The 21,490-nt window shown below is 37.0% G+C and overlaps 1 protein-coding gene across 1 annotated transcript in view; it reads right to left on the bottom strand.

The window, feature by feature from the left end:
• Window positions 1–21,490, bottom strand: part of PLA2R1 (phospholipase A2 receptor 1) — a 121,267-nt gene that overhangs the window by 52,464 nt on the left and 47,313 nt on the right. The window contains exons 10-11 of the mRNA XM_060107317.1: window positions 20,886–20,998; window positions 11,073–11,242 (exon numbers count right to left, since the gene is read on the bottom strand). Of these exons, the coding sequence (XP_059963300.1) occupies window positions 11,073–11,242; window positions 20,886–20,998 (283 nt within the window). The remainder of the gene's footprint in view (window positions 1–11,072; window positions 11,243–20,885; window positions 20,999–21,490) is intronic.

Consider the following 21,490-nt stretch of genomic DNA (forward strand, 5'->3'; position numbering starts at 1 on the left):
ATTCAACAACAACAACAACAATAAAAGTATGCATCTGTATCTGTGTACCAGGCTAGGCTTTATATTATTAGCTGCTTGAGATAGAAGGACAAAAAACATTTAGTTTAGTGTGAGACACAAACAAATAAACGATTAATGGCAGCAAACATGATGGATTAAGTGCTATGGTAACAGTGTGTTAAAATTTCTGTGGGGAGACTTCAGAAGGAGTGATGGAGTCTCAGGATATCAATAAAGGATTTGCAGGAAATGACATTTGAGCTGAATTTTGAAGGATGGAAAGGAGAGAAATGTTTTCAAGGGCTGCTTTTTAAAAAACAAGTGATTATAGATGAAGCATCTAAAGACTTGTGACGATTCTGGACCTAAAGGCACTTTAAAAAATGTAGTCACTTGGTACTAGATATTTGTCTTGCTTAATTTCCCTTCAGAAGTAATGGCTTCAATTTCTGTAGATACAGGGTAATTGACATTATCCTTGCCAGCCATGTTTTGGTTGTTTTATGCTGATAGAAAGACTAAAGAGAGAGATAATGAGGAGTGGAATGAGAAGGAAGAAGACAGAGGAAGATGCACAAAGATTTACATTCCTCCTGAAGGAATGGAAAAGAGTTTGTGAAGAAGGAGAAAGAATAATAAAGCTACAACACGAGTGTTTGTGTCTTCAACAATCCTGGTTGCACACCCCGTGTTAGACACCTGCAGGAAGCTCACAGTCGTATGTGTATGTGCATGCTGATGGCCAAAGAGACCCACGAAGATGAAAATGACCAGTGGTAAACAAGAAAACACAATTGTGTGACATGCAGAAGAAATGGAAGTCAACAGAGAGAGTCGATCCACACAAAGGCCATCAGTTGGCTCCACTGGCCAGAAGAGCTAGTTAGTGTTCAAGGTGGAGTCTGGGGGGCCAAGCAGGGGAGAGAGTATAGCATGCCACTGCCCCTGCTGTGAATGGAGCATTTCAGGCCTGCTGAGTGTAATTGTGGAACGCAGCTCACAATCTAGCGGAGTCATGAACAACAGAGGAGATGCTGCCTGCTCTGTGTAATGAAATTCGAATGAAATTGAACTGTGGAAATCCATGTGGAAGCTGAAAACCTAATATGTATATGGATGGAATTGCTCTAGTTGAAAGAGCAGGAAAAAACACACACTCCCACCTGACTCTTCCATCCTTCCTTCCCAGCAGCCTTGGACTTGGGGCCTGAACTCTGGGGTTCTAGTCCCAGCACAGATATTTAGTAACTTGAAACTCAAGGTTCATAAGTCACCAAAAGCCTTGTCTAAAACATAGGGGCAATAATTCCTTTTCTTCTTATGGATTTTCATGAAGATCTGATAAAATAATATATTAAAAAGCTCCCTGAAAGATATGAAGGGCTAAAACCTTCACTAAGATGTTGCTTCTATTCTTATTTTGACTGTTTTCATTACAAAAGCTGGGATTTTGTGGCACAGGTTCTGCCTGCATGTTCAAAGAATTTTTAAAAAGCTTAAATCAGCAAGTTTAAAATGCAATATACTTTTTTGTTGGTCTTGCATTTTGTCTTACTTTCCCACATCAGACAATGATTAAATAGCTTTGGTTTTAGACACTAGATATTCAACTCATCTTCATTAGTGAAGAAGGAGATGTTTGTGAACTGCTCTGAAGATAAAAAGTGTGCAGTAGTGTTATTGGTATTCGAAAATGGTTAACTTAATGGAACATTTGACCTAAATTTTAGAGTCTCAGCCTCAAAGAAGCAGTAAAGTGGTATAATAAAGGGAGACTGGGCTAAGGGAGATATAAACCAAATTTATAATCTTATGTTGTGGGGATGCTTGTAAAGCCAAATAATAAGGGTAGGGTGTGGAAAAGAGCAGAGGTGTTTCTTCTCCCAGAGAAATTGTTCTCCAATTTGATTAACTCATCTCCCACCGGAAAAGAACAACTGTCATCCTATCCCTTAGCAGTGAATCTCACATTTGAATTGATTCTCCTCATCTGCCTTAGCCTCCCTCTATCCCCGCCGCTTTACTCTCTCCATCAAACATGAATGGGAACACATTCAGTTAATTAAGAAATTCCAATTCACCAGTCTAGTCTCTTCAATTTGGTAAAGCTATCTAGCCTTATAGTAAATTGAACCAACCTGGGAAAGCCTCCATCTTTCACTTCTCTGGCCATATACCTGAAAACAAACAAACAAAATCTATCGGTGGCCTCAGGGCAGGAGGGAATCATAACTGGGCCTTTAGACAATTATTTTACTTGAGTCTACTCGTTTCTCTTTCCCTGCAACAACTTTCACATCCTTAATCTCAGGCCCTCTGCCCCAGCCACCTTCCATCTCTCTCCTCTCCTTCTCCGTGGAGAAAAGTGAAGCTTTGGGTCAGGGAAGGTGAGCTTTCATGGAGTTCTCCTTATCTACCTGATGCCATGTTAGGCATTTTATATGGTCTTTTTCCTATTTAACTTCAAAACCTCTTTGAGGTGGATATTAGCATCTACAGTTCACTAATGGAAAAACCAAGGCACAGAGGTGTAGTAACTTGCCTTAGGGCCATGTAGTTCTTGAGGGTTTGATCTGGAATTTGAAACCATATTTAACTGAGTCTACCATGAGACAATGTCAAGGTACAGAGGCGGTGGACATTCAATAAATAGCTGTTGAATGAATGCTTGAATCTTCCCCTCTAATTATGCTTCTCCATTTCTATGGAGCTCTCTCTCTTTCCCCTGGTCATGCTTCTCTCCTTTGTGAGACCGTAGCATTTCCTTGAAGATCTACTACCACATTTTTAGTGTGTATGACAGTTACCTATATATTTATAAAAAGAAAGGAAATACCAAAAGGGTGCTCAGAAATGAGGCTGTTTGTCCTCATTTATGTGTTGGTTCATTTCAGTACTCTGATGCGACTTAAAATGGATAACTATCTATCTGCTGGCTAGATAGGGTTCTCCTTGCCATGTGTAGGGCAGTTTCAAGAGAACAGATCTGACTGGCTCTAAGCAATCCCATTTTCCTTGTCACTGAGAGATTTCCACTGACTTGAGACAATTGGGGTAAATACTCTGGAGTTATCCCATGAGTGAAACATACCTTTTTCACAGTGCTGTCTAGATCTAGAAACACAAACCTTTTGTCACAGAGCCTGAGTTATGGATGGATGCAAAATTTTCTCTATGAAATAACTGTGAAACTCTAATATAACTTGGAAAAGTTTTTTTGAATGTCTTAAAGGATGGACTAACCTGTTTTCTTTCACCATAGAGCAGCCTCCATTTATATTGAATCCTTAATCTAAGCACAAAGTACATTTAGGTTTCTAATGCATTAGCTTCTCCCTAAATGAGAAAGGCCCTATTTGTCATCTTTCCCTTTAATCAGTGGCGCTAGTTAGTATGGATCAAAACTGTTTTTCCTGTTTTACCTGAATGGTTACGTCTCTTAAAATACCAAGTACCATAGTCTCTTTGTTGTTGTTTTAGTAAGGATAGCAGGAAATTATCTCTTTATAGAAATATCCCAGCTATGAAGCTATGAAGAAATCACTAATGAATCCATGGATCTAGGCATCGATCATTAATGGCTTCTAACATTGCAAATAGTAAGAGAACTGGACATTATATGCCTCCATATGGAGCATACAACTATCTATGAAATGGTCTTTCCAAAAAAATAAGAGTCTGATTTAGATCAGTCCTCTGATTCCAACTTTTTAAAAATGTCATTTAAAAAATATCAATTTTATGAAAAATAAAAAGAACAGAGTAACTTTTTTTATATTAAAGACTTCCATTTATTAGCACTGTGACACTCAGTGCAAAGAATACTCAAATGTTTGCTTTTTATACCAAAGGTAGTATATTGTTATTCTTCCAGCTCAACAAACAGTATATACTCTTTAGTGAACTGTTACTTCCTAGAATAGCAGGCGGGCCTCTTCCAGAAGAGTAACAGATTTTTAATGTGTTGTGGCCATACAATAAAAAAAACCTAGACTGAAGGAAGCTCTACAGAACAAACACATTTGCATCAACAAATAAAAATTTTAAAAAATGACAGTGGCATGGAAGAGGAAAACACAGAGATTAAAACAGACTTTAGGAGATATACCAACCAATTACAATGCATGCACCTTTTCTTGATCTTGATTCAAATGAAGAACTCTAAAATACATTATATAATAGTTATAAATCATTTAGAAATTTGAGCATTAACTGAAATTTATGATGCTATGGAATTATAGTTAATTACGTTTAGTTGTGATAATTGTATTATAGTCATGTTTCTAAAAAGGAGTCTTTATCTTTTAGAAATAATACTGAAATATTTATGGATGAAACTATATGATATCTGGGATTTTCTATGAAAAAATATGGGAAATGGGAGGAGTGGGTGGGAGTATAGATGAAACAAGATTGACCATGGGTTGATTATTGATGACACTGGGTGATGGGTATATATGGTGGTTCATTATGCTATTTGGTGAACATAATACAAGGTTGAAAAAATGGCAGAACTATGACTCCACCACAGATTAAATATGTTGATGATATGACATAAAGACAGAGTCTTCACTGAGTTTATAAAAAGCTGCAGGCTTCCTGTTCAGTGGTCAATTTATGTAGTCAGTCTGGGCTGGATTAAGGTTCTGACATGGGGACCAAACTAATGGATTCTTTTGTGACAGGCAGGGAAAAAAATGTCTTTTAGGATGGTGTTTCTGCAAACTGCAATTTAAAAGAAAAAAGGAAACACAGGGGTTTTTATATTGCTATTTTCTTCCAAAAAAGATTTACATTTTCAGAGACAATTTACTCAATGTCAATCAGCCTGAGCAGCCAAACTGAGCATCACGATATTATTTTTGCTTCAGGGAAAAGAGAAAAAGAGTAGTGCCACTCAAATAAATTACAGCAGAAACTTATGAATGACAAGGAGTTCTGCTTCAGTTCCAAAGTTTAGACATCCGAATATGCCCCAAGGAAGATAACATTAAAAACTAAGAATTTTGTCTACTCAAAATGTATTAATTTATTTTGACAGGTATAGACACTCCTAGCAAAATTACAAAGTATATTAGAAATGATACCTGTTTTTTTTCCAGTAATAGTGTGACATGGAACTTTACTATTCTCTGCATTTTAATAATATTCATAAATTTGTAGAATGAGAAGGTTGTTTATTAAGTGAATTGTGATGTTTCTTGTTTAGAGCTATGCAGTCACCGGTTTATATACAAATTTCCTAAACCAATGGTTATACACAAAGAATCTACTTTGTCTTACTTCACCTTGCATGCATCCTTTAAAAGTATAGTTAAAAAAATAAACAATATATTTTAGAGCATTTTAGGTTCACAGAAAAATTTAGCAGAAGGTACAGACTTCCCTTATACCCTGTGCCCCATGTACCTTACTACTGACATCCCATACCAGAATGGTACATTTGTTAAAACCTATATTGACACATCATTATCACCCCACGCCCATGGTTTACATTAGGGGCCGCTCTTGATGTTGTACATTCTATGGGTTTGGACAAATGTACAATGACATATATCCACCATTGTGGTATCATATAGAATGGTTTCACCGCCCTCCAAATCCTCTGTGCTCTGCCTATAAACTCCTCCCTCCCGCAGCCCCTGGAAACCACTAATCTTTTTACTGTCTCCATAGTTTTGCCTTTTCCAGAATGTCATATGGTTGGAATTACACAGTATGCAGCCTTTTCAGATTGGCTTCTTTCACTTAGTAATATGCATTTAAGTTTCCTCCATGTCTTTTCATGACTTGACAGCTCATTTCTTTTTAGCGCTGAATAATATTCCATTGCCTGCATGTAACACAGTTTATTCACTCATCTACTAAAGGACATCTTGATTGCTTGTAAGTTTTGGCAAGTATGAATAAAGCTTCTATAAAAAAAATCCATATGCATGTATTTGTGCAGACATGTTTTCAATTTATTTGGGTAAACACCAAGGAGTGCAAGTGTTGGATTGTATGGTAAGAGTATGCTTACTTTTGTAAGCAACTGCCAACCTGTCTTTGAAAGTGGCTATACCATTTTGCATTCCCACCAGCAATGTATGAGCACTCCTGTTGCTCCAAATCATTGCCAGCATTTGGTGTTGTCAATGTTTTGGATTTTGGTCATTCTAATAAGTGTGTGGCAGTATCTCGTTGTTTTAATTTGCAATTTCCTAATGACATATGATGTTGGACATATTTTCATATGACATATTTTCATATTTTCTTACTTTTCATCTATATATCTTTAAAAACCCATTTTAGATTGGGTTTTTTGTTTACTTGTTGTAGAGTTTTAAGAGTTCCTTGTATATTTTGTATAACAGTTCTTTATCAGATATGACTTTTTTTTTTTTTTTTTTTTTTTTTTTTTTTTTGCGGTACGTGGGCCTCTCACTGTTGTGGCCTCTCCCATTGCGGAGCACAGGCTCCGGACGCGCAGGCTTAGCGGCCATGGCTCACGGGCCCAGCCGCTCTGTGGCAAGTGGGATCTTCCTGGACTGGGGCACGAACCTGTGTCTCCTGCATTGGCAGGCGGACTCTCAACCACTGTGCCACTAGGGAAGCCTCAGATATGATTTTTACAAATATTTTCTCCCATTCTGTGGCTTGTCTTCTCATTCTTTTGACATTATCTTTCTCAGAGCACAAGTTTTAATGAAGTTTTAGTTTTAATGAAATCTAGCTCATCAATTATTTATTTCATGGATTTTGCTTTTGACGTTGTATCTAAAAAGTCATCAGCATACCCAAGGTCATGTAGGTTTTCTATTATGTTATCTTCTGGGAATGTCAAAGCTTTGTGTTTTACATTTAGGTCTATGATCCATTTTGGGTTAATTTTGTTAAGGGTGTAAACTCCGTGTCTAATTTTTTTTTTTTTTTTTTTTTTTTTGGCATGTGGATGTCCAATTGTCCAAGCACCATTTGTCAAAAAGTTTTTTCTATTGTATTGTTTTTGCTTCTTTTTCAGTGATCAGCTGACTATTTTTGTGTCAGTCTATTTCTAGGCTCTTTGTACTTTTTTATTGATTTATTTGTCTTTTTTTTTCTTGCCGAAACCATATTGTCTTAATTACTGTAGATTTATAATAACTCTTGAAGTCAGGTAGTATCAATCCTCTGACTTTGTTCTTCTCCTTCAGTACTGAGTTGGTTATCCTGGGTCTTTTGCTTCTCATTATAAGCTTTAGAACCAGTTTGTCAATATCCACAAAATAACTTGCTGGTATTTTGATTGGGATAGCATTGAGTCTATAGGTCAATTTGTGTAGAATTGACATATTGACAATACTGAGTCTATCTATGAACATGGAATCTCTCTCTATTTATTTAGTTCTTCTTGATTTCTGCCATTAAAATTTATAGTTTTCCTCTATAGATCTTATATATATTGTTAGATTTATATCTAAAATTTTCATTTTGAGGGGTGTTAATGTAATATATTTTTAATTTAAAGTTCCCCTTTTCATTGCTGGTATACAGAAAAGCAATTGACTTTTGAGCATTAATCTTGTATCTTGCAATCTTGCTATAATTGCTTATTAGTTCCAGGAATTGTTTTTGATTCTTTCTAATTTTCTACATAAACAATCATGTCATCTGTGAACAAAGTTTTATTTCTTTTCTTCCAATCTGTACATTTTAATTGCTTTTCTTGTCTTATTGCATTAGCTAGGACTTCTAGTACAATGTTTAAAAGAGTGTTGAAAAGAGACATCCTCGCCTTGTTCCTGATCTTAGTGGGGAAGCTTCTAGTTTTTCACCATTAAGTGTGATATCTGTGGATTTTCTGTAGACGTTCTTTATCAAGTTGAGGAAGTTCCCCTCTATTCCTTGTTTGCTAACAGTTTTTAACATGAATGGGTGTTGAATTTTGTCAGATGCTTTTTTCTGCATCTATTGATACGATCATGTGATTTTGCTTTTTTAGCCTGTTGATGTCATGGATAACATTAATAAGTTTTCAAATGTTGAACCAGCCTTGCATACCTGCGGTAAATTCCACTTGATTGAGGTGTGTAACTCTCTTTATATATACATTGTTGGATTCAATTTGTTAATATTTTGTTAAAGATTTTTTGTGCCTATGTTCATGAGAGATATTGGTCTGTAGTTTTCTTTTCTTCAAGGACAAGACAATGTCCTTGTCTGACTTTGTTATTAGGGTAATGTTGCCCTCATAGAATGAGTTACAAAGTATTCCCTCTGCTTCTAACTTCTGGAAGAGGTTGTAGAGAGCTGGTATAATTTCCTCCTTAAATGTTTGGTAGAATTCACCAGTTGAACCCATATGAGCCTGCTGCTTTCTGTTTTGGAAAGTTATGAATTACTGATTCAATTTCTTAATAGATATAGGCTTATTCAGAGAGTCTATTTCTTCTTGTGTGAGTTTTGGCAGATTGTGTCTTTCAAAGAATTGATTGATTTCACCTAGGTTGTCAAATTTATGGATATAGAGTTGCTCATAATATTCCTTTTTTATCCTTTTAATGTCCATGGGATCTGTAGTGATGTCCCTTTTTTTCATTTATGATATTAGTAACTTGTGTCTCCTCTCTTTTTTCTTAGTGAGCCTGGCTAGAAGCTTATCAATTTCATTGATATTTTCAAAGAACCAGCTTTTAGTTTCATTGATTTTCTTTATTGATTTCCTGTCTTCAATTTCATTGATTTCTGCTCTAATTCTTATTATTTCTTTTCTTCTACTTACTTTGGATTTAATATGCTCTTTGTTTTCTAGTTTCCTAAGGTGGAAGCTTAGATTACTGATTTTAAGTATTTCTTCTTTTCTAGTATGTGCATTCAGTGCTATAAATTCCCCTCTAAGTCCTGCTTTCTCTTCATCTCACAAATGTATTTTCATTTTCATTTAATTTAAAATGTTAAAAAATTTTCTCTTGAGATTTCTTCTTTGACCCATGCATTATCTAGAAGTGTACTGCTTAATCTCCAAGTATTTTGGAATTTTCTCAGCTATCTTTCTGTTCTTTATTTCTATTTAACTTCATGTGATCTGAGAGCAGACATTGTATGACTTCTTTTAAATTTGTTAAGTGTGTTTTATGGCCTAGAATGTAGTCTATCTCAGTGGATGTTCCACATGAGCTTGAGAAGAATGTGTAATCTGCTGTTGCTGTTGTTGGATGAAGTAGTCTATAGATGTCAATCATATCCTGTTGATTGATAGTGCTGTTGAGTTCAATTTTGTCCTTACTGATTTTCTGTCTGCTGGATCTGTTCATTTCTGTCATAGGAGTGTTAAGAGTCTCTAACTATAACAGTAGATTCATCTATTTCTTCTTGCAGTTCTATCAGTTCTTCCCTCATATATTTTGATACTCTGTTGTTAAGTGCATGTACATTAAGGATTGTTATGTCTTCTTTAGAGCTGACTTTTTGTTTTGTTTTGTTTTGTTTTTGCGGTACGCAGGCCTCTCACTGTTGTGGCCTCTCCCGTTGTGGAGCACAGGCTCCAGATGTGCAGGCTCAGCAGCCATGGCTCATGGGCCCAGCCGCTCCGCAGCATGCGGGATCTTCCCAGACTGGGGCATGAACCCATGTCCCCCGCATCGGCAGGCGGACTCTCAACACTGCGCCACCAGGGAAGTCCTAGAGCTGACTTTTTTATCTTTATGTAATGTCCATTTTTATCCCTGGAAATTTTTCTTGTTCTGAAGTCTGCTTTGTGTCAAATTAATATAGCTATTCCTGCTTTCTTTTGGTTAATGTTAACATGGATATCTTTCTCTATCCCTTTACTTTTAATCTATAGGTGTCTATATTTAAAGTGGGGTTTTTGTAGACAACATATACTTGGGTCTTATTTTTTGAACGACTCTAAAAATATCTTTTAATTGGTGTTTAGTTCTCTAATTATTGTTATATATGTGATATATGATAACAATTATTATAATATTATAATAATAGTTATCTTTCCTCAGGGAAGAGCTTGAGGCCTCTAACCCATTTCCTCTAGATACAAATTTAAAGATAACCTATTGCCTATTGTCTATTGGGGTAGCCCTGATTGAGATCCCCAGGCAAGAAAGGGACCAAGGGCTTCCCTGGCAGTGCAATGGTTAAGAATCTGCCTGCCAATGCAGGGGGCATGGGTTCGAGCCCTGGTCCGGGAAGATCCCACATGCCACAGAGCAACTAAGCCTGTGAACCACAACTACTGAGCCTGTGCTCTAGAGCCCACAAGCCACAATGAAGAGTAGTCCTCACTTGCTGCAACTAGAAAAATCCCATGCACAGCAGCAAATACCCAATGCAGCCAAAAATAAATAAATTAAATAAATAAATATATTTAAAAAAAGAAAAAGAAAGGAATCAAGGCATCCAAACAGGGTTCACACTGAGGTAAAGATGTGTTGGATCTCGGTTGGTGACCTAAGATTAACACAAGGGCCTAAAACTTGGTCCACAGGGGCTGGTTTTAGTGTAGATATGGCTGAAACCATTAGCTTCTCTGGCACAGTTTCATGCTTTGGGATCCAGAGCTGAGCACAGGATGGTGAATTAATAGACCTGTAACTCTGAAATTCTGGCTAAGGTACCACAGAAGTCCATGGAGGAGATGGACTAGCAAGAATGTTACCTAAGTAACAGAGCAAAGTCACGTGGCAATGACTGTGAACTGTGAACTGATTAGATAGATATGCTCAAATGTGCCCATTTACTCTGCTTTGAAGTATGACAGACTATTCTGGACTGAGTAAGCCCCTGAGATTCTTGGACAATGAGGGTGGATGAGGAAAAGACTTTAGGAGGGAGAAACTGGACTTCTGCTAACAAAGGCATGTGTGGTCTTGAGCAATGAATTTATACCTTGAACTTGTCAAATGACTCATATGAATTATACTTTAAAAACTGGCCAGCCATATATCACCCCTGAGAACCGGTGGTAATTGTTTTAGTTGATTTATGCATTAAGAAAACATTAATGAAGAATCAGAGGAGGTGGACCATGAGGTTGATAGAATTTGGGGGCAAAGGAAACAGGAAGGAGAAGTGGTGTGACGGTGCCCTCTACTCACGGGGCTGACGTGCATTCCAGTGTGTGTACTTCACCGGCTCTGACTTCTGCCCTGCCGTCTTCCAAGTGTATTCTCCTGTATCATTTTGATCTTGAAGAGCTATCCAAAAATAAGTGTCCTTCGTTTTTACCACACTACTGATCAAACTGGTAATAAAAGCCTGTTCAAACCTGAAAAAGGAAAAATGAAATGACTATAGTAAGTTTCTGGGCAATAAAGAAATGTTGTTAAAACATAATGAGGTGCACAGAATGGCACCTGTGTAAGCATTTCTCATGAATTCTTTAGAACATGGGACAGAAAAATACTCAGAGCCTGAACGTTACTAATAAATGCCAAACATCAGTGCAATTCCCAGAAATATATGAGTGAGGAAAATTTGATTCTCAAAGGTGGTGCTCAATTCTTTCAAGGAACAGAGTCCGGTTCCAGTTTCGGAGTGTAGGTAGTAAAGTCCAGAAAGCTAGCGATACATTTCTTGGCGCAACATGTGCCCTATTGTGTAATTAGGCCACACAGCACACACATGCTGTAATGTGCATGTGGTGGGGAGGTGGCGGTGGGGGAGGTGGAGAAGAGGGAGGAGAAGGGACACTATGCTTTTCTGAATGAGCATCTGCCGACACAGGGTTCACATGCGCCCACCCAACACACTTGCCTGGTGAGAATGGAACAGAAATTAGAGTAGCAATTTTTTTTTTTTTTTTTTGGTACGCGGGCCTCCCACTGCTGTGGCCTCTCCCGTTGCGGAGCACAGGCTCCGGACACGCAGGCTCAGCGGCCATGGCTCACGGGCCCAGCCGCTCCACGGCACGTGGGATCCTCCCGGACCGGGGCACGAACCCGCATCCCCTGCATCAGCAGGCGGACTCTCAACCACTGCACCACCAGGGAAGCCCCTAGAGTAGAATTTTGTCCCCCAGAGCAGTTTGTTCGCAGGCACATGGAGTCACTGTCTTATTCAAATGTGTTCAGATGTGCATATTCACTGAAGATAAATTTAACCCCCTAGGAACTAATCCAAAGAAGTACACCCACTATATTCCCCAAATGGCTGAATGAAATAGTGTTCATTGACTGCTGGCAATGCTCCCTCTTCAACATGAATGCATTGAAAGCAGAATCTAGAAAATTTGTATACATGCTTCCACATGAATACCTAACAGAAACATGTATTAAACTTTAACCAGCATTGAAATTTTAAGCTAAGTTGGAAACTATCTTGAAAAATTTACTTTCAATACATGTAAGGTTTTGAAGAAACACCTTTCAAACAGTGGTTACTTTTAGCCAGACCTGCTGAGTCATTAAGAAAGGAAACACCTGATGAAATTATCCAGGAAACCTAAGGAGAAAGCAAATTAGACTTTTTCATCTGATTTTGGATTTTTTTTTTATTACCATGCATCTTTAACTTGCTAAAGGAAGCAGAAGAAATGGGGTCATTCAAGAATAGAGGAGTCTTAAAGGAAATAGGGGAGAGAAAGAGAAAAGAACACAAAGATGCAAACTTTTTAACTGCCTTATGAACATCACTAGCAACAGTTAGTTTTATGAGGCATCCATGATACTCATCTTTGCAGAGCATATGTTTTAGTGAATATTTTCTGCAGATAGTCTCTTGATAATCTAAATAGCACACATTTGAAATTAGAAAAGTTCTTTTTAAATCAGATTGCAGTGGCAGAACCTTACATAAACATGCTTCAAAAAGAAGATATATAAAAGTAAATACTCTCTAGATGCTGTGTAAGTTTCCTTACACTTCCACTGGTTCATACTCTTATAACATAGGATCTGTTTTTACTTCTCCCCTCTGAGGCAGAGTATCATCTTTATCATGCATAGCTGGTGCCTGAAACTACAATGCTAGGAGGCCAGCAAGGCACTGCACCATGGAGGCTACGGTCAGGACCACTAGTCACTGTGCTGGTTCTAAACCCAGGGGACATCACTGGTTCTTCCATTACCTTGTACTATGGCATTTATTGGATAATGGAGAGATAACGTTGTCTGTGAGCTTGGCCTCTGGTATCATTATTCATGACAACACTTTGCTTTTGTCCCCTGTTGGTTTTAGATTTATTTAGTCCACTCTGATTTGCTATTTTATAACCATTTATCATTGCTCAAAACAATACAAACCTGCTTTTTGAATTGGCAAGTATATCTTTTAAGCAGTTACATATAATACTAATACATTAAATCCTATAACCTTCAGATAAAAACAGGACTCTAGTTTTTCCTGGTCCAGTTTAGAAGATGGCATTGTTAATAACAAAATTCAGCAACTATATCTTTTTTCTAAACCATGTACTCTAAGAAATTAACTCTGGATAACAGCATGCAATCTCTTGAGTGTCTGTTTCCAACTGATAAAGAAATAAGATCTTTTTATATTCTTTATCACTCACTGTTTGGCTTCAAATGCTTAAAGGGTTGTGAAAACTCTGGCTTAATAGTAATAGAGCAGATGACCTTTTAAAGTCTTTTCTGGCCCTGTGTTTTAGAATTCTTCATTTGAGAATATTCCAGATTTTCATATCTGGATTTTTTGTCTGATTTCACTGATGTTGTTTAATTCAAATGTTATTATGATTTAAGAAACAAACAATAACCATATGTACATATTTTTATATATTTTTTGAGGAATTCAATAAAGTAAAAATTGTTATTATTCAGAAAAACAAATGATAAAATATTTTGCTTATAACCTATTTATAAAACCAAAGTCTGTAGGTGAATACTTCTTAAAAATCAGAAAAAAAGGGCTTCCCTGGTGGCGCAGTGGTTGAGGGTCTGCCTGCCGATGCAGGGGACGCAGGTTCGTGCCCCGATCCGGGAGGATCCTGCGTGCTGCGGGGCGGCTCGGCCCGTGAGCCATGGCCGCTGAGACTGCGCGTCCGGAGCCTGTGCTCCGCAGTGGGAGAGGCCGCAGCAGTGAGAGGCCCGCGTACCGCAAAAAAAAAAAAAAAAAAATCAGAAAAATAAATTTCCCATCAATCCTTTAAAAAGGCAAGCAATCAAATACTTATTTTCAATGTAAACAAGAATAAAAACAAGTGTATCTTGAACTTCTATCAGTTTGAGAAGAATCTGTTGCTCATGGTGCTAAGCATTAAATTTTAATTAAAAAATGCAATGTGAAGATAGCAATGCATATTTTTTGGCATACTTGACACATTTTTTCATTTCAAAGTAAATATTTTATATTTCAAAAATGCACACTTTGAAAAAGGTATTTTATGCTTAAATCTCTAATTGAACATTATATTTCTTCATCAGTTTAGCCAGTAACATATGTAGCTGAAAAGAAAAAGATGTTTCTTGTCTGTGAAAAACACAGTAGTTAGCAGAAATCAGTAATTAATGACTGTGTTTGTGGTACCTAAAACCAGAGTTTGAAAAAACGTAATGCATTGAAAGTAGCTTCACTAGAGAGCCATTTCAACTTAAACAATATGTATATGTATATATATATATATATATATATATATATATATATATATATATATATATATATATATATATATATACACATACATACATGATTTGGTTAGGAGGGACTCAGCTTTGAGCTGAGTAATTGCAACTGTATTTCTCCCAATAAAACACTTGTTAGCACTTTTGATACCATTTTCAAATAACTAACTCTATTGCTGAACTAATATTAAAATGATAAATTTCTTTCTTTTAAGTAAAGAATGGCAGTAGAATATCAGTAGTTTTCAAATGGGAGACGTGTCATGACCACTATTGCAGGAAGTTTCTGCTGGTATTCCTCAAGAACTAGAAATGTTAAGTTTTTGGATATTGTTTCTTTCAAAAGACTAGAAGAAAAATATAGAATTAGAAAATACATCCAATATGTACACAAGAAATAAACCTGGAAGAGCAACTCAAACTTTTAGTGGCAGTTACCTTTGGGAAGGGAAGAGAGATTGGCTGGGAGGGGGGCAAGAGTAAAGGTAAGGGGGCACTTTCACTTTTTAGTTGATATTCTTCTGGCTTGCTTGAATTTATACCAATGAGAATGTTTCTATTGTGTAATTCTAAAAAGGGTAACCAAAATGTGTTTTTAAAAAGAAAGTTAACTGCATTCTACCAAAAAAATAAAAACTGTTAGAATTAATAAATGAATTCAGCAAGTGGAGGATACAAAATCAACACACAAAAATCAGTTGCATTTTTATATACTAACAATGAACAATCTGAAAAGGAAAATAATTCCATTTACAATAGCATCAAAAATAATGAAGTACTGGGGAACGAACTTGACCAAGGAGGCAAAAGACTTGTACACTTAAAACTAGAAAACATTGTTGAAAGAAATTAAAGAAGACACAAATAGTCCATTGACAGATGAATGGATAAAGAAGATATGGCACATATATACAATGGAATATTACTCAGTCATATAAAGAAACAAAATTGAGTTATTTATAGTGAGATGGGTGGACCTAGAGTCTGTCATACAGAGTGAAGTAAGTCAGAAAGAGAATAACAAATACCGTATGCTAACACATATATATGGAACCTAAAAAAAAAAAAAAAAGGTTCTGTTGAACCTGAGGCAAGACAGGAATAAAGACGCAGATGTAGAGAATGGACTTGAGGACATGGGGAGGGGGAAGGTAAGCTGGGACGAAGTGAGAGAGTAGCATTGACATATATACACTACCAAATGTAAAATAGATAGCTAGTGGGAAGCAGCTGCATAGCACAGGGAGATCAACTCTGTGCTTTGTGACCACCTAGAGGGGTGGGATAGGGAGGATGTGAGTGAGACGCAAGAGGGAAGGGATATGGGGATATTTGTATACATACAGCTGATTCACTTTGTTATACAGCAGAAACTAATACAAGTTTGTAAAGCAACTATACTCCAATAAAGATGTTAAAAAAATTAAAGAAGCCACAAATAAATGGAAAGACATCCCATATTCATGGATTGGAAGATTTATTGTTAAAATGTCCATACTACCCAAAGTGATCTACAGATTGAATGCAATCTCTGTCAAAATCCCAGTGATTTTTTTTTTTTGGCAGAAGTAGAAAAATTCATCTTAAAATTAATACAGAATTTCAAGACATCCTGAATAGCAAAAACAAGCATGAAAAAGAAGAACAAAGTTGGAGGTCTCACACTTCTTGATTTCAAAACTTACTAAAAAGTACAGTAATCTAAACAGTGTGATACTGGCATAAAGACAGACATATAGACCAATGGAATAGAGTAGAGAACTCAGAAATAAATCATTGCATATATGGTCAAATGATTTTCCACAAGGGTGCCAAGACCATTCAATGAGGAAAGGACAGTCTTTTCAATAATAACATTGTGAAAAGTGAGTATCCACCTACAAAAGAATGCAGCTGGACTCTTACCCTACACCATTTACAAAAATTAACACAAAGTGGATCAAAGACCTAAACATATGAGCTAAAACTGTAACACTCTTAGAAGAAAACGTAGGGGAAATTTTTCATGGCATTGAATGTGGCAGTGATTTCTTGGATAAAACACCAAAAGCACTGGCAAAAAAATAAGAAAGGATAAATTGGACTTAATCAAAATTAAAAACTTTTGCACATCAAAGGATACTATCAACAGAGTGAAAGGCAACCCACGAATAGGAGATAGTATTTGCAAATTATGTATCTGATAAACAATTAATATCCAGAATATATAAAGACTCCTACAATTCAATGACAGAAAACAAACACTTCTGTTCAAAAATGGGTAAAAGACTTGAATAGACGTTTCTCCAAAGGAGATATAAAGATGCCAATAAGCACATGAAAAGATGCTCAGCATCACTAATCATTAGGAAAATGCAAATCAAAACCACAATGAGATACCACATCACATCCATAGGATGGCTATTATGTAAAAACAGAAAATAAGCAAGTTTTGGCTAGGAGGTGAGGAATTGGAGCCCTTGTGCACTATTGGTGGGAATGTAAAATGTTGTAGCTCCTATGGAAACCAGTATGGTTGTTCCTCAAAAAATTAAAAATAGAATTATTATATGATCCAGAGATTCCACTTCTGGGTATAGTACCCAAAATAATTGAAAGCAGGAACTTGAAAGATATTTGGATATTCATATTCATAGCAGCATTATTCACAATATCCAAAAGGCAGAAGTATCTTGTGTCTATCAATAGATGAATGGATAAACAAAATGTAGTATATCCATACTATGGAATATTATTCAGCCTTAAAAAGGAAGGACATTCTGACACATGCTACAACATGGATTAACCTAGAGGACATCAGGATAAGTGAAATAAACCAGGCACAATAGACAACTACTGTATGATCCTACTTATCAGGTAACTGTAGTAGTCAACTTCACAGACACAGAAAGTAGAATGGTGGTTAAAGCTGGGAGCAAGGGAAATGGGGAGTTAGTGTTTAGTGGATACAGAATTTCAGTTTGGGAAGATGAAAATATTTTGGAGCTGGATGGTGGTGATGGTTGTACAATAATATGAATGTACTTATTGCCACTGGACTGTACATTTAAAATGGTTAAAATGATAATTTTGTTATGTATTATATTTTTCCACAATATTAAAAAGTTAACTGTAAATGTGTTTGGGGGCTATGGTTGCAAGAAAATGGCAGAGCTATAAAAATGCTTGCAAAAAATGCACATTTAAACTTAGGGGAAAATGAGATATTGCAGCATTTCTCATTTTGGGCAAAATTCTCAAAATCGAATGTCATTTGGATTATTTTGTACAAATATTCCAAGGCTGATTGATTCAAGGTTTAGATATACATGCATTTAGACAATTATCCATGGTAACATTGGAACTCAAGCTTTGCATTTGTGCTCTGTCTGAAAGCAGGTGGCCAGGCCTAACAAAATTTTCTAACAGCAAGCAAATAAAATTCTGTTATTTGGCAATAAGGGTTTGTTTTTCTTCCCCTCTCTCTTCCACAAAGTGTTAAAAGTCCTAGGCCAGGAGCAGTTGCCCCATAACAAAAGAAGTATGTAATTTGTAGCAGGTGGTTCTGATTGTGCCCATAAAATCTGTTGCTCAGTTGTGCAGAAGAGCAGAAAATCAATTAGCAACTACAAGCTTGGGTACTGGTGAGTGACAGGGGTGTCTTAACTCAAACAGGAAATCTGTAATGGAAGAAAATGATTACCAAGGCTGCTAGTGGATACTCCTGGATCTGAGGAGACTGTCCATCTACTGCCCAACATTCTCAGACAAAAGATACTGTTGAAAAATACTCGAATGTGAATTGTCACTCAAAGAACAGTATGCCGTGGGTCTTTGTTTCTTATCTGATAAGGTCCGAATGAATAAAAATCAAGAGCTTAGGACACTTCCTGTCTTCAACTTCTATGTCTCATTTTTGAGTCATTGCTCTGGATGCAGACATGTTTGCAAGGCAGTGTTCATGCATGTTAACCACCTGGGAGAGCTGCCTCACTGGGACTAACGTGTAGTACTCGGGGGCTTGACTGGTGACTGAGTAGCATGCCAGCGAAGGTCACCTGGGGGGCCCAGGAGGTCAAGGAGGGGATGAAAACAAATTTACCCAAGCTATAGATCTGCTTTAGAGTTGGACTACACATCAGCTTTGGCTACTGAATACAGTTTATTAAAAAAATTATAGTATTCACAACACACTCTCTTATTCAGTTTTTGGGGAAATGAAACATAGTAGGTTTTTTTCTGGACACTTTCTATCATTTGCATGAGGTCCCCAAAGGATTCTGAGAAAATGAAGTGTTTGAACTCTAACAGGTTTCTGCCTTACTTGGGTCACTTTGGCACTATGAGTTATCTGTAATGTCACTTTGAGTCTGTCCATTTATTGTGTTATTCCACTTTCTTCACTTGTTTCATGCGTTTATGTTCTATCTCTTTAGCTGCTGGCCTGCAAGTGGCACCTGGGCAACTGCACTATGCCTTTTATTTTTATTTATTTTTTTGTACAGCATGCCAGTGTTTAATATGATGCCTCTCACAGTATAGATATTCAATAAATAATTTTCTAATAAACTTTTTTTTTAATTTATTTTTTGGCTGCGTTGGGTCTTCGTTGCTGTGTGCAAGCTTTCTCTAGTTGCAGTGAGCGGGGGCTAGTCTTCCTTGCAGTGCGCGGGCTTCTCATTGCGGTGGCTTCTCTTGTTGTGGAGAGTGGGCCCTAGAGCACACAGGCTTCAGTAGCTGTGGTGAGTGGGCTCAGTAGTTGTGGCTCGTGGGCTCTAGAGCGCAGGCTCAGTAGTTGTGGCACACGGGCTTAGTTGCTCCGCGGCATGTGGGATCTTCCCGGATCAGGGCTCGAACCTGTGTCCCCTGCATTGGTAGGCAGATTCTTAACCACTGCGCCACCAGGGAAGTCCCTCTAATAAACTCTTGACTGTTGATTTTTGCATAGTCAGATAACATATGAAAAGTAGTTAACACAGTGCTAGGTATGTGATAGACACTCAATGAATATTACAAAAAAAGAAAGAATAAGATGTAAAAACAGGTGAAATAATTAGACCTTTTTCTTCAGTGAAAAACATTATAATTAACGAAAGAGCATAGCTTCATTGGTCAAGATCCTGAATAAAGCCCAATGTTGACTCACTGACTGGAGGACTTCTAGCCCAAGGTACTCTCGAAAGCTTGTGGGTGGGTGAACAAGCCTGCAGATAAAGGCTTTCTTCTGCATGGTAACTATTCTGGGAAGAAGAAAGGAGAACTAAAAGCAACACAGATACATCAGAAGTGGTGCTGTGCCCCAAAGAAAGGGTTTCTTGAGCATAAAATATTTCACCTGGCAATTTATTTTGCCAAATGCGGTCAGTCTATCCCTGTGTGTGTGTGTGTGTGTGTGTGTGTGCATTCCTGTGCATTGTTTGGAGGAAAGACTGGGACAGAGGTAAGAGGTAAGAGGAGGAAGGAAATACTGGCGGCTTTGAACGTTGACTTCCCATGTGGGGAGAGCAGAGAAAGCACACAGAATTCCTGCTACAGGTTAGACCTGCATGTGAAGGGGTCTCTAGATAAAACCATAGCACCAGTTGTCCTGCTTCCTGGTCTTCAACAGATGTTTTTAAAGGCAATGACCTCGGTAAAAAAGGAAGCGACTTGCTTTGTGGGTATAGTTTTCCATGGAACCACTGAAGAGTTCTACCTTGCTTCTGTCTTCAGCCTGGAGGAGTCTGTCTCCTAGCTCTCTGTCCTCCTGGCACTGATAGTGACACTGAGGTCTCTTCTGATGTTGGTACTTTTATCCCTTGATACACATCTGTAGCATGTTGCAAATTGTATGGAGTGTAAAAAGGGCACAGTTTCTCTGTTTGTATGATAAAGATACCTGTGCATAGAGAAATCTAAATCTAAACAAATGTAGACCTAAGAAGCAATGGGGAAGCATTCGAAAATCCTCCACAGTTTAGTTTTACTTACTTTTGTTCTATAAAAACTCCACATGACTCATAAACATTACATTTAAAAAACACTTCATATTTAAATAACATTTCTTTTCTATTACAAGCACTTAGATAAAATATCATTACAACTGAATATATTAGCGAAGCTAGGTAATTAAGAGATCTATGGAAAATAAAAGACATCTTACATTTTACTATTTGTTACTCAAAAACCAATTTAAAATTAACATTGTATGGTTTAAATTCATCTAAATCAATAATTTAAATAACTTAATACTCTGTTGTACAGTACACTTTAGATTTTCACTAGTTACTGATTGTGGCTAGATTTTATCACTCCAAGAACCCTCACGGCAAAAAAGCACTGCATGTTTCTGATAGAAAATTTCTATTTTACCTGTTTGTAATGGTTACAAGTGCAGGAGGACAGTAGTAACCACTGGAGGCGTGGTCAAAGCTTCGAAGGACGGTGTCAATTTTGTAACAGAATCCACCATGTCTCTCCCATCCCTTAAACAAGGAAAATGAAAATTAAGGACACAATCTGATTTAGTTAAATAGTAAAATATATATATTTTTGGTGTATTCTCATTTATCAGTTTCTTCTCTGACTCACTCAAAACTCAAAACTTGAATGTTTGTCTTGATATATTTATATTTATTCTATCTACCATTAGCTACAGCCACTTCTACATTTATTTAATTAATTCTTAAAACCTAAATGTTTTAACTAATTTAAAATCTTTAAGCCCAAAACCTTAAAAGCAAATTAAAGAAAAGGGACATTCACTCAAGATCTCTCCTTCTCTCCTTTCCTCTCTCTCTCTCTCTCTCTCTCTCTCTCACACACACTCTCTCTCTCTCTCTCTCTCTCTCTCTCTCTCCATCTCTCTCTCTCTGTTCAGACTTATAAGATTTACTGTAAATGGTTCCTATGGGATGGTAAAAATCAAACGTGTTGGCTTTAAGGACAGAATGCATGGGTTTGAATCCTGGCTCCAC

This window comes from Mesoplodon densirostris, chromosome 8, assembly GCF_025265405.1.
Source record: "Mesoplodon densirostris isolate mMesDen1 chromosome 8, mMesDen1 primary haplotype, whole genome shotgun sequence".
Taxonomy (NCBI): domain Eukaryota; kingdom Metazoa; phylum Chordata; class Mammalia; order Artiodactyla; family Ziphiidae; genus Mesoplodon; species Mesoplodon densirostris.